The 13,783-nt window shown below is 39.2% G+C and overlaps 1 protein-coding gene across 1 annotated transcript in view; it reads left to right on the plus strand.

Annotated features, from left to right (window-relative positions):
* Positions 1–13,783, plus strand: part of LOC124777247 (acetyl-CoA acetyltransferase, mitochondrial) — a 112,117-nt gene that overhangs the window by 70,769 nt on the left and 27,565 nt on the right. The window contains exons 5-6 of the mRNA XM_047252574.1: positions 10,118–10,322; positions 13,185–13,270. Coding sequence (XP_047108530.1) covers positions 10,118–10,322; positions 13,185–13,270 — 291 coding nt within the window. The remainder of the gene's footprint in view (positions 1–10,117; positions 10,323–13,184; positions 13,271–13,783) is intronic.

Raw genomic sequence — 13,783 nt, forward strand, 5'->3', positions numbered from 1 at the left:
TACGAGAATTAGGCCTATAAACAAATGTACACTCCTGGAAATTGAAATAAGAACACCGTGAATTCATTGTCCCAGGAAGGGGAAACTTTATTGACACATTCCTGGGGTCAGATACATCACATGATCACACTGACAGAACCACAGGCACATAGACACAGGCAACAGAACATGCACAATGTCGGCACTAGTACAGTGTATATCCACCTTTCGCAGCAATGCAGGCTGCTATTCTCCCATGGAGACGATCGTAGAGATGCTGGATGTAGCCCTGTGGAACGGCTTGCCATGCCATTTCCACCTGGCGCCTCAGTTGGACCAGCGTTCGTGCTGGACGTGCAGACCGCGTGAGACGACGCTTCATCCAGTCCCAAACATGCTCAATGGGGGACAGATCCGGAGATCTTGCTGGCCAGGGTAGTTGACTTACACCTTCTAGAGCACGTTGGGTGGCACGGGATACATGCGGACGTGCATTGTCCTGTTGGAACAGCAAGTTCCCTTGCCGGTCTAGGAATGGTAGAACGATGGGTTCGATGACGGTTTGGATGTACCGTGCACTATTCAGTGTCCCCTCGACGATCACCAGTGGTGTACGGCCAGTGTAGGAGATCGCTCCCCACACCATGATGCCGGGTGTTGGCCCTGTGTGCCTCGGTCGTATGCAGTCCTGATTGTGGCGCTCACCTGCACGGCGCCAAACACACATACGACCATCATTGGCACCAAGGCAGAAGCGACTCTCATCGCTGAAGACGACACGTCTCCATTTGTCCCTCCATTCACGCCTGTCGCGACACCACTGGAGGCGGGCTGCACGATGTTGGGGCGTGAGCGGAAGACGGCCTAACGGTGTGCGGGACCGTAGCCCAGCTTCATGGAGACGGTTGCGAATGGTCCTCGCCGATACCCCAGGAGCAACAGTGTCCCTAATTTGCTGGGAAGTGGCGGTGCGGTCCCCTACGGCACTGCGTAGGATCCTACGGTCTTGGCGTGCATCCGTGCGTCGCTGCGGTCCGGTCCCAGGTCGACGGGCACATGCACCTTCCGCCGACCACTGGCGACAACATCGATGTACTGTGGAGACCTCACGCCCCACGTGTTGAGCAATTCGGCGGTACGTCCACCCGGCCTCCCACATGCCCACTATACGCCCTCACTCAAAGTCCGTCAACTGCACATACGGTTCACGTCCACGCTGTCGCGGCATGCTACCAGTGTTAAAGACTGCGATGGAGCACCGTATGCCACGGCAAACTGGCTGACACTGACGGCGGTGGTGCACAAATGCTGCGCAGCTAGCGCCATTCGACGGCCAACACCGCGGTTCCTGGTGTGTCCGCTGTGCCGTGCGTGTGATCATTGCTTGTACAGCCCTCTCGCAGTGTGCGGAGAAAGTATGGTGGGTCTGACACACCGGTGTCAATGTGTTCTTTTTTCCATTTCCAGGAGTGTATATAGGCAAGTTTCTGATATAAAGTTACGCTGTTTTTCTGAAATCTGTATTAAAACAATGAAGTTATACGCTATTTACGGTAGTTTACTTATTTGTTACCGAGAAACTAGTTAAATTACCTTGAAACAAGAAACAAACACGTTTACAAAATTTAAGCCTAAGAGCGACTTCGCGAAGTTACGATCTTTTCGTGTTTTCTGAAAAAATACGCAAAGAAAAGTCAAACCTTTAACGGCAAGACTAAACGATACACTAATGCACGTATTTAATTTGTTGTCAGCGTTAAACTAAATTATATTCCTGTCTAAATCACTTAACTTTCTGGAAATGGTTTCTGGCGTCACTTACTCGGCGGCCATCTTGGATCAACATGTGAAGGTACTGTTACTGCATTGCCATGTTGTTTGCATTCGACAGAGAAAGTTCAGTTGTGTCGGTAACTGAAGTACTATACACTATTAATAAACCTTATTCACATTTATGTATTAATTATAACTGCTGTTAGACAAAATATCTTACTTGTCATAGCTCAAGCAGAAGGGATACCAGTATCAGGCACAGGCATTTGGAATACTTCAGCATGAGGATACACTTCAGGTGAAAAATATGCACTTCAGGTGAAAAATATGTCTAGGATGATAACTGAAATGTCAATACCAATCTCTCTCTATTGGAGAAGCTTACAAAAAAGTGAGTGTATTCTGAGCCTTAAGTTTCCTTTCAACTGTAATACCATTTGTTGGACTTGAAGACTGACACTACAGTAAAACTGTTCTTTGGTCATCTTTATTTATGAATTAAAATTATATCAAGATGTCATTAATTAATCTGATTTGTGGCACAGTATGAGAAAATAAGGGTTGGTGAATAAAGCAGTAAAGAGTCAACAACCCAGAGGTTTGGAGTATGTTCCCTGGCTTCTTAAAGGATTCTCCTAGATTACTCTTACTTTCATGTGTGACAGTAGGGTGTGAATGGGAATGAGCCAGGTTGTACTGTGTTTAAGATATCATCTTCAAAAATAGGTTCTTCTAAACTGGCTGGATGAGCTCATTCTCATTCAGTATGCTGAAGCTGATTAATATGTGCTTTATCTTCATCATTTCATTAAAAAATCAAAATTTCTCTTCCAGAACAATTGATGCAAACAAAAATGCTCTTTTGTTAAATTTTTTAAAATTTTCCATTGATCTCTGCGTCTTAGCCTCTTCTTATCCAATTGCGTGCTGATGGAAAGCTATCCACGAAAGCAGAAATTCCTTAATGGTTTTGTTGCTACTTTCCATGTCTGATAAATGTGTCAATCTTCATTAATTTTAATTTGATTTTTAGCGTCAAAATTAAATTTCATACTACTTGGCGTGACTCACGGAAGCAGGGGGAAAGGAATGTGATCTGCTGAGTGACTTGAAGAAAAACTGTTCTCACTGGCAACAAATAGTGTATCAGGGAATCTTGGAATCTTTCTCAAACAGATTGAAGCAATGTTATCAAAATTGTACAGAAAAAAAAATTCAGCCATAATACTAGGCGACTTTAATGTAAATTTCCTGAATGAAAGTTATGACAGAATGGAGCTGGAGCAACTAATGAGCTGTTTATCTACCGCAAGTAGTTGAATTTCCCACTAGGATAACTGACCACTCCAGTACTCTAATTGATAATGTGTTTGTTGATAAGTCTAGGCACAGTAGCTTGACAGCCAGTCAAGTCGTAAATGGGCTGTCAGACTGTGATGCTATACTTCTGACAATCCCCCATTTAAATCTTAACAGAAAACCAAAAGCTATCTGGAAAAATGTGAGACCAATAAATAAAGAAACAATGGAGACATACAGGCAGAAGCTACAGTTAGTTGACTGGTCTGAAGTATTCAACTCAGCAGATGTCAACACAAAATTTAATGTATTTATTAATTTAACATCAAATCTTTTTGAGGAGGTGTTTCCAAATAAGAGTCAGAGAAAATCAATGTAACCCTGCATTTAAGCCATGGATTACCCAGGGCATCAAAATTTCATGTAAAACAAAAAGAGAATTGTATGCCTCAGCCAGACAGTCTAACAATACTGCAGTGATGGAGCAATATAAAGTGTACTCTAAGATATTAAGGAAGGTGATCCAGAAATCTAAAAGTATGTATCTAAAAAAGGAATTTGACAAATCAAATAACAAAATGAAAGCCATATGGAAATATGTTAAAAGCGAGACGGGGAAAAGCCTATCTGCCAAAGAAGTGATTAGCTTAAGAACTGGGAGCCTTTCGGTGGATGCTCCCGAAATGGTGGCTAATATCTTTAACAATCATTTCCTAACAGTCACCAACCAAATGGGATGCCAGGGTTCTGTAAAGAAAGCTACATAATACTTGCATAACACCTTAACTAACAAAATATATGAGATGCATCTTCTAAAAACTACAGTGATAGAATTAGAAAAAATAATTATGTCTTTAAAATGTAAAAATTCTGCTGGAGTTGACAACATTTCCAGCAAGTTACTGAAATACTGTTGTAAAGAAATAAGTACAGTCCTCTGATATTAGTAATACGTCATTGGAAGATGGTGTTTTTCCCGACAGGCTAAAATATGGGCTTATACGACCAATTTATAAAAAGGGAGAAAAGACTGAGGCTACAAACTATCGACCAATTTCATTACTCTCAGTTTTCTCCAAGGTACTAGATAAATAGATGCATAGTAGAATGGTTGAGCATCTTAGTAAATATAACATCCTCAGCAGTAGCCAGTTTGGCTTTCGGAAAGGGGTATCAACTGTGGATGCAATACATGCCTTTGTTGACAATGTTAGGGAAGCCATAAATAATAATATGATGACGGTTGGAATATTTTGTGACCTGTCAAAAGCTTTTGACGGTGTAAGTCACCTTATTCTCTTGAGTAAAGCCAAGACCCTAGGAATGGGTGGAACCGTAGGCACGTGGCTTGAATCCTATCTGTGTGGTAGAAAGTAGAAGTAATCATGGAAGGACTGCATGATGCCAGGTATCTTCAGAATGGGACTCCATTACTGCAGGAGTACCCCAAGGCTCAGTATTGGACCCACTGCTCTTTCTGATATTTATAAATGACTTATTAGCACTATGTACAGAATATGGGAAAATACTAGTGTTTGCTGACGACACCACTTTATCAGTTAATAATCTCTCAGGGAATGTGTCAAATGAGGCTGCAAATAAAGCTTTTGCAGATTTGACAAACTGGTTTGAAACCAATGGCCTTACAGTCAACCTAAAAAAGACAAATTACATTCATTTCTCTTCTAACACAAATGTTACTAATGAAATGAACCTAAAAATGGGTGAGCACGAGATTTTGAAGGTTGAGTCCTCCAAATTCTTGTGTCTGCATATAGATAGCAAAATGAAGTGGCACCACCATATTCAAGATCTGAGCAAAAGGCTAAGCTCAGCAACGTTTGCCTTAAGAATAATTTCAGACACTGGGGAAATGAGCACAATAAAAACTGCATATTTTGGCAGTTTTCACCAACTTATGGCCTATGGTATAATATTTTGGGGAAATCAACCAATAGCAAAAAAAGTGTTCCATGCACAGAAGCGAGCAATAAGAATTGTGTGTGGAGTACATCCTAGGCACTCGTGCAGGGATCTGTTTAGAGCTCTACAAATCCTTACAACACCTGGCCAATATATTTTTTCCCTGATGTGCTTTGTTTCAAAAAATAGCAACTTATTCAAAATCAATAGCTCATACCACAGTTATAACACCCGAAGGAAACTGGATATCCATTATGAGCTAAAAACGAAAAGCATGGTCCAGAAGGGGGTATTATACAGTGGCACCAAGATTTTTAATGCCCTCCCACTGCACATTAAAGAGCTGGTTGGAAAGATGGCCAAGTTTAAAGAAAATCTGAAGCAGTTCCTTTTAGATGAATCTTGTTACAGTATTGATGAATTTCTTAGCAAAAATGCATAGAATCTCTTGTTTGTGCTTAGACCTGACTGTGTGACCTCTAAAATTGATTAATCATACTCTGTAAGTACAGAGTAACTTAATACAATACCCAAATTTATGTATGACTGTATATTCTTTCAGATGTCCTGTATCTTAACTAATATGTAAGGGTAAATGCTAAACTTCACAGTTTCTTTAATCTAATGATAAGATCAATGCATCTGTGCACAAAACAATAATCTGTAAAAACCTTGACTCGTTCTATGTCCAGGGATATTTTCCCATATGGATCTATGGAACACGAAATAAATAAATAAATAAAAACAAATAAAAAGTATGTGCAGGATACTGTTAACTGTTCACCCACAGTATCAATGTAACTCTAATATTCATTCATATTTACTTGGAAAATGAATGGTGTCTGTATGCTACCTAATATAGCACATTTAGGCTCATTGTTTGTACTTCTAATTATCTAACAGAGCTCATAATTCATTGTTGTTGTTGTGGTCTTCAGTCCTGAGACTGGTTTGATGCAGCTCTCCATGCTACTCTATCCTGTGCAAGCTTCTTCATCTCCCAGTACCTACTGCAACCTACATCCTTCTGAATCTGCTTAGTGTATTGATATATTGGTCTCCCTCTACGATTTTTACCCTCCACGCTGCCCTCCAATGCTAAATTTGTGATCCCTTGATGCCTCAAAACATGTCCTACCAACTGATCCCTTCTTCTAGTCAAGTTGTGCCACAAACTTCTCTTCTCCCCAATCCTATTCAATACCTCCTCATTAGTTACGTGATCTACCCACCTTATCTTCAGCATTCTTCTGTAGCACCACATTTCGAAAGCTTCTATTCTCTTCTTGTCCAAACTGGTTATCGTCCATGTTTCACTTCCATACATGGCTACACTCCATACAAATACTTTCAGAAACGACTTCCTGACAATTAAATCTATACTCGATGTTAACAAATTTCTCTTCTTCAGAAACGATTTCCTTGCCATTGCTAGTCTACATTTTATATCCTCTCTACATCGACCATCATCAGTTATTTTACTCCCTAAATAGCAAAACTCCTTTACTACTTCAAGTGTCTCATTACCTAATCTAATCCCCTCAGCATCACCCGATTTAATTTGACTACATTCCATTATCCTCGTTTTGCTTTTGTTGATGTTCATCTTATGTCCTCCTTTCAAGACACTGTCCATTCCGTTCAACTGCTCTTCCAAGTCCTTTGCTGTCTCTGACAGAATTACAATGTCATCGGCGAACCTCAAAGTTTTTACTTCTTCTCCATGAATTTTAATACCTACTCCGAATTTTTCTTTTGTTTCCTTTACTGCTTGCTCAATATACAGATTGAATAACATCGGGGAGAGGCTACAACCCTGTCTCACTCCTTTCCCAACCACTGCTTCCCTCTCATGCACCTCGACTCTTATAACTGCCATCTGGTTTCTGTACAAATTGTAAATAGCCTTTCGCTCCCTGTATTTTACCCCTGCCACCTTCAGAATTTGAAAGAGAGTATTCCAGATAACGTTGTCAAAAGCTTTATCTAAGTCTACAAATGCTAGAAACGTAGGTTTGCCTTTTCTTAATCTTTCTTCTAAGATAAGTCGTAAGGTTAGCATTGCCTCACGTGTTCCAACATTTCTACGGAATCCAAACTGATCTTCCCCGAGGTCCGCTTCTACTAGTTTTTCCATTCGTCTGTAAAGAATTCGCATTAGTATTTTGCAGCTGTGACTTATTAAACTGATAGTTCGGTAATTTTCACATCTGTCAACACCTGCTTTCTTTGGGATTGGAATTATTATATTCTTCTTGAAGTCTGTGGGTATTTCGCCTGTCTCATACATCTTGCTCACCAGATGGTAGAGTTTTGTCATGACTGGCTCTCCCAAGGCCATCAGTAGTTCTAATGGAATGTTGTCTACTCCCGGGGCCTTGTTTCGACTCAGGTCTTTCAGTGCTCTGTCAAACTCTTCACGCAGTATCTTATCTCCCATTTCATCTTCATCTACATCCTCTTCCATTTCCATAATATTGTCCTCAAGTACATCGCCCCTGTATAAACCCTCTATATACTCCTTCCACCTTTCTGCCTTCCCTTCTTTGCTTAGAACTGGGTTGCCATCTGAGCTCTTGATATTCATACAAGTGGTTCTCTTCTCTCCAAAGGTCTCTTTAATTTTCCTGTAGGCAGTATCTATCTTACCTCTAGTGAGACAAGCCTCTACATCCTTACATTTGTCCTCTAGCCATCCCTGCTTAGCCATTTTGCACTTCCTGTCGATCTCATTTTTGAGACGTTTGTATTCCTTTTTGCCTGTTTCATTTACTGCATTTTTATATTTTCTCCTTTCATCAATTAAATTCAATATTTCTTCTGTTACCCAAGGATTTCTATTAGCCCTCGTCTTTTTACCTACTTGATTGTCTGCTGCCTTCACTACTTCATCCCTTAGACATACCCATTCTTCTTCTACTGTGTTTCTTTCCCCCATTCCTGTCAATTGTTCCCTTATGCTCTCCCTGAAACTCTCTACAACCTCTGGTTCTTTCAGTTTATCCAGGTCCCATCTCCTTAAATTCCCACCTTTTTGCAGTTTGTTCAGTTTCAATCTGCAGTTCATAACCAATATATTGTGGTCAGAATCCACATCTGCCCCTGGAAATGTCTTACAGTTTAAAACCTGGTTCCTAAATCTCTTTCTTACCATTATATAATCTATCTGATACCTTTTACTATCTCCAGGATTCTTCCAGGTATACAACCTTCTTTTATGATTCTTGAACCAGGTGTTAGCTATGATTAAGTTATGCTCTGTGCAAAATTCTACAAGGCGGCTTCCTCTTTCATTTCTTCCCCCCAATCCATATTCACCTACTATGTTTCCTTCTCTCCCTTTTCCTACTGACGAATTCCAGTCACCCATGACTATTAAATTTTCGTCTCCCTTCACTACCTGAATAATTTCTTTTATCTCGTCATACATTTCATCAATTTCTTCATCATCTGCAGAGCTAGTTGGCATATAAACTTGTACTACTGTAGTAGGCATGGGCTTTGTGTCTATCTTGGCCACAATAATGCGTTCACTATGCTGTTTGTAGTAGCTAACCCGCACTCCTATTTTTTTATTCATTATTAAACCTACTCCTGCATTACCCCTATTTGATTTTGTATTTATAAACCTGTAATCACCTGACCAAAAGTCTTGTTCCTCCTGCCACCAAACTTCACTAATTCCCACTATATCTAACTTTAACCTATCCATTTCCCTTTTTAAATTTTCTAACCTACCTGCCCGATTAAGGGATCTGACATTCCACACTCCGATCCGTAGAACGCCAGTTTTCTTTCTCCTGATAACGACGTCCTCTTGAGTAGTCCCCGCCCGGAGATCCGAATGGGGGACTATTTTACCTCCGGAATATTTTACCCAAGAGGACGCCATCATCATTTAATCATACAGTAAAGCTGCATGTCCTCGGGAAAAATTACGGCTGTAGTTTCCCCTTGCTTTCAGCCGTTCGCAGTACCAGCACAGCAAGGCCATTTTGGTTAATGTTACAAGGCCAGATCAGTCAATCATCCAGATTGTTGCCCCTGCAACTACTGAAAAGGCTGCTGCCCCTCTTCAGGAACCACATGTTTGTCTGGCCTCTCAACAGATACCCCTCCGTTATGGTTGCACCTACGGTACGGCCATCTGTATCGCTGAGGCATGCAAGCCTCCCCACCAATGGCAAGGTCCATGGTTCATGGGGGGAGGTCATAATTCATATAACTTTAATATCAACGAGATATTGAACCTAAACCATTCCTTCTTTCACTCATTCCATCTTTCCTTCTTTCTATGTCCTATATCCTGTAGTGTAGCCACAAAACAAAATTTCATTTATGAGGTACTGTAATTAGGTACAAATTATTCAGCTTTTCGTGACCATAATTTTCCATCATTTTCAAAACATATCGGCGAAGGATTCATCACTAAAAGGTCTGAATGCGGGTGTGTTTGAAACATTTTAAACAAGTGGACTTTGTGATTCATTTAAATTTCCTTCCATTTCAGAGTGAAAGGCCAATCATCAGTCAGCAAAATCTACCTGTTCCAGGCTACCTAATCCCTCCTTCCCCCCTTTTTGGAGGCTCAGCCAGTAATAGGCTGGTGAATTTGGCAATTAGCAATTATTATAATTGGTATATTTTGAAGAAATAATATAAATTCATTATGAAAATTGAGTAATACTCAAGGTAGCAGGAGGTGAACTACAAATCAGCAATATATTACCATCAAAATGACATAGATGATTGGGAAATTCTTGTTTTCTAACATAGTGAATTAGTGAGTTTAAGGTATAAGGATATGCCACATTCTTTAAAAAGAAAAATATATGAAAGAGTTCCAATCTGGATGTTAAGAAATATTGAAAGTGATCATTACTAGTATTCTGTGTAATTTAAAAAACGACTGCAATATTTATTTTTGAATACCTAGTTGTGCAACATTCAAGAGTTAAATGTAGAACTAACGGTATTGTGACTGTTTTGTTGAAGGCTTTTACTAAACAATAATTAGGAGTAAGGTACAAATGTTTTCATTCTTGTAAGTATATCATACTGCATTAAGTGGTATTTGTTTATTCCTATTGTATTTTTCAATACTTCAGTCTGTTTCAGAAGTTACATGTTTCTCGTCTTGCAGGACGGTGTTGTTTTTGACGGACTGCTTGATGTTTACCATCACATCCATATGGGAAACTGTGCTGAAAATACAGCTAAGAATTATGGGTTTTCTCGTGAAGATCAAGACCAATATGCATTAAACAGCTACAAGAAAAGTGCAGAGGCATACAAAACAGGGGCGTACAAAGATGAATTGGTACCTGTTAGTGTACCACAGAAGAAAGGTGAGTATTTAACTTTCACATGTCTGCAATTAGTTGACACAATGGTCCAATTATTTAGGTATTAAAAGAGCATAGACAGGAAATATGTGAAGGTGCAACTGATGGCTGTGAACGTATAGTATTTGAAAAAGTACACCTCACAGACCGCCCTGTCCATAGAAATCATAAGGGGGAGTTCTAAGCTGGATATTTAGAACCAATATTGATAATAGCTGGTTAAGAAGTGAGTAGAGAAAAGCAGTCGATGTCATTTTTCTTCTGTTTTAGGTTCCATGGAAAGATAGACAAGTTCTACTCTTGTATGTTTTCAGCCAGGATGTGACCTACCATTTGTAATTAGCCAGGCTTTGACCTACCACTTGTAATTTCACAGATTAAAGAAACTGTGCTGTATCATATTAGTGAAATCTTAATTTTGTAACCAAAAAGTAGTTTCTATATAATTTCCTGAAGTTTTCTGTGAAGGAGCTAATGACGAGAGCAAGTGATTTTTTCGTCAGCTATTCCCGAAGAAACACTGGATGTTGGCCTGCTATGTAAAAGTTTGTTGTTATTAGATAAGCTACAGTCATTCAACATATGAACTATTAAGAACTTCCAGTCACTGATTTTAAGCAACTATAGTCTCTGACTAGAGGGACTGATTGGCACTGTCCCACGTTGCCTCCATTGCCTTTTGAGTGTGCTGTGATGAGTACTAATTTTACTACAGCTTGTGGCTTTCAGAAATAGTAATTCCCCTTCAGTTTTTCATTGTTTTTCTTAAGATTCCCTACTACTTTCTTCCTCCCCTCCCTCTGTGTATGCACACATTTTCTGTCTCGCCCACGTGTCCTGGTAGACCTGACTGCGTTATATTTAAAGCTTTGTTTTTTGCTCTAAATTTTAGATTTTAGGTTATCACAAAATTGTAAATATATGATAGCTAAATATTAATTGTGAAATAAGGGAATAAAGAAAAAAATGGAACCTAAGACAACTAAATATCTCGAAAATGACACATCGCACAAAAAAAGTTTTGAGGTCAAAGTTGATATTCGTAAAGGGGATATCTGCCTGTGCTAAAACTGGCATCCTCCTGACCACTGCTCCTGCATGGGCAAGGTCAACTTTGTATTTTCGTATGGAAATTCCCCAGTTTTATTGCATATTTGGATTCTACACCAAAAAATATGTATGGTTCATTCAAACCATTGTTTCCCATTCTTGATAGATGTTCCTGTTTTTGCAACTAAGAACCATCACATGTGGTTCTACGTTTCATTTACAATGTAAATTTTACATTATGTAGGGCCTGCAGCATAGCATGTCATAATAAGACACAATGAAAATGAAAGCTTCAAAACTGGCTGCAGTAAGGTAATATATTTTTAATATTTTGCAGGATAGGCCTATTTAGGCTTATTGTCATTATCAAGTGACATCTAGTTGGAAGTGACAGCCATATGGCATCTATAGTAATTTTTTTCTCTGTTAAGTATAATATTTTTTGTAGTTACGAAATGTAAAAAATAAGTTTTTGGCAGATATTTTGGCATTTCAGTATTTTGACAGTTCTTTGGCATAATACTGTATACATGTATAGCATATAGCACATGTGGGATGTCAAAATATCTGTCAAAAACATATTTTTTTATGTTCTGTAATTACAAAAAATATTATACTTATCACTACTTGACAAAAAAAATACTACAAGTGCGATATGGTTGTCAATTCCAACTAGACATCCATTGATAATGGCAGTAAGCCAAAACACACCTGTCGTGTGAAATATTAAAAATATGTTACTTCATTGCAGCTAGTTTTGGAGCTTTCATTTGCATTATGATGTAAATGTGATATTTTGTGTTCTAATAGTTGATACTGGTTTTCAAGTGTTGTAAATATGATTGTACAGTAAAAATAATATGGCAAGACATTTACACATCTGGCAGATGAGCTACTTGCATGGTAACATAGTTATCTGTTCCCTATGAGGTTGATTATGGCAAGTCCCCAAACCATCAGAATGCATGATTTTGGTGGCTACCCTCAGAACCTGCCATCAGGATGACTAATTCCTGTATGTGTATTTTTCCATCCAGCTGCCATAACACTCGTGGTGGCTGTTTTGGCCATTGGTGGAATACAAACCACAGTCATTGTAATAGAATAAAATGTCCATGACATTATAGTAACAGGCACATCTGCCATGGATACTCACTGAAATCAACCACCTCAATGGTGAGGGCAAAGGGACTCAGAGATATCAAGCATCTCAGTGGGAACAGAAAAATATTATATCCAGGTTGTTGTTCCTGCACGACACTAAATGTAGTTTCTAACCAGACATTGAAACGGCTAACTGTATTGTTCTGTACACTCAAATTTGCAACATTAAAGTAAATTTCAAACATAAATATCAACCATTAGAACACCAAGGCTGACATTTACTTTGTATGAAACGTGGAATCAAATGTGTTGATTGCAAAAACAGGCACACTTGATATTTGTCGATTACAGCACCAGCTAGCATGAATCGGAAGCAATGGTCTGAATAAACCATACATAGTTTTTGGCATAGAAACCAAATAAACAGTAATAGGGGAAAAGGAGGGGGGGGGGGGGGGGGGGGAGGGCTTCCCATTTGAAAATACAGAGTTGACCTCACCCCATATAGAAAGGGTGGTTAGGAGGTGGCCAGTTGTAGCACTGACTGATGTCCCAGTTACTGATATTAACTTTTCACCTTAAACAGTCTTTTTGTATGCCGTGTCAATTTAGAGATATTTACTTGTCTCAAGTTAAAACATACACCCTGTATAGCAGTGGCATTGCATTTGTATTTTACTGTTTTTTGTTTTTTTTTTTGTCCTCTTGCAGGGAAGCCAGACCTAGTTATTTCTGAAGATGAAGAATTCAGAAGGGTCGACTTTGATAAGTTTACAAAACTTAAACCAGCATTTCAGGTAAGGCATTCATTAAATTTGTTCTTCCTCTCTGTAGTAATGTCACTTGATATATAAAAAGTGTTGCTTAAATGCTGGTATTCTGTTATCTAATAGTCCCAGGTTACTTTCAGTTCTTCAGGCCTTACACTTTTGTCATTTAACCATGTTTGCTTCTAGAAGAAAATCAGTTTAGGAGCAAAAAGAATTTATGTTCCTCAGGGCTCTCCCTCAGCTGTGTTATGATATTAAAGAATCCTTCATCTGCTTTAGTGTGGACCATTCAGCATTATTAAGCATATTTATTTCCTCTTCATGTGGAATTGAACATTGTCATTCTATTATTAATTTAAAACTCCCCACTGAAGTGGTTTTCCCCTCTTATGTTGTTGGAAGTGCCAGCTCTAGAAGCATGTTTGTGGTGCTCACTGGGCTACATGCCTGGCTATTATTCCAAAGGCCTGGGGGGTTTGATTGTCAGTTGACCCTAGGGGTTTTTGTTCCGTCACTTTACCACTTCTTTCACTTCTGAAG

This window comes from Schistocerca piceifrons, chromosome 2 (assembly GCF_021461385.2).
Source record: "Schistocerca piceifrons isolate TAMUIC-IGC-003096 chromosome 2, iqSchPice1.1, whole genome shotgun sequence".
Classification (NCBI taxonomy): domain Eukaryota; kingdom Metazoa; phylum Arthropoda; class Insecta; order Orthoptera; family Acrididae; genus Schistocerca; species Schistocerca piceifrons.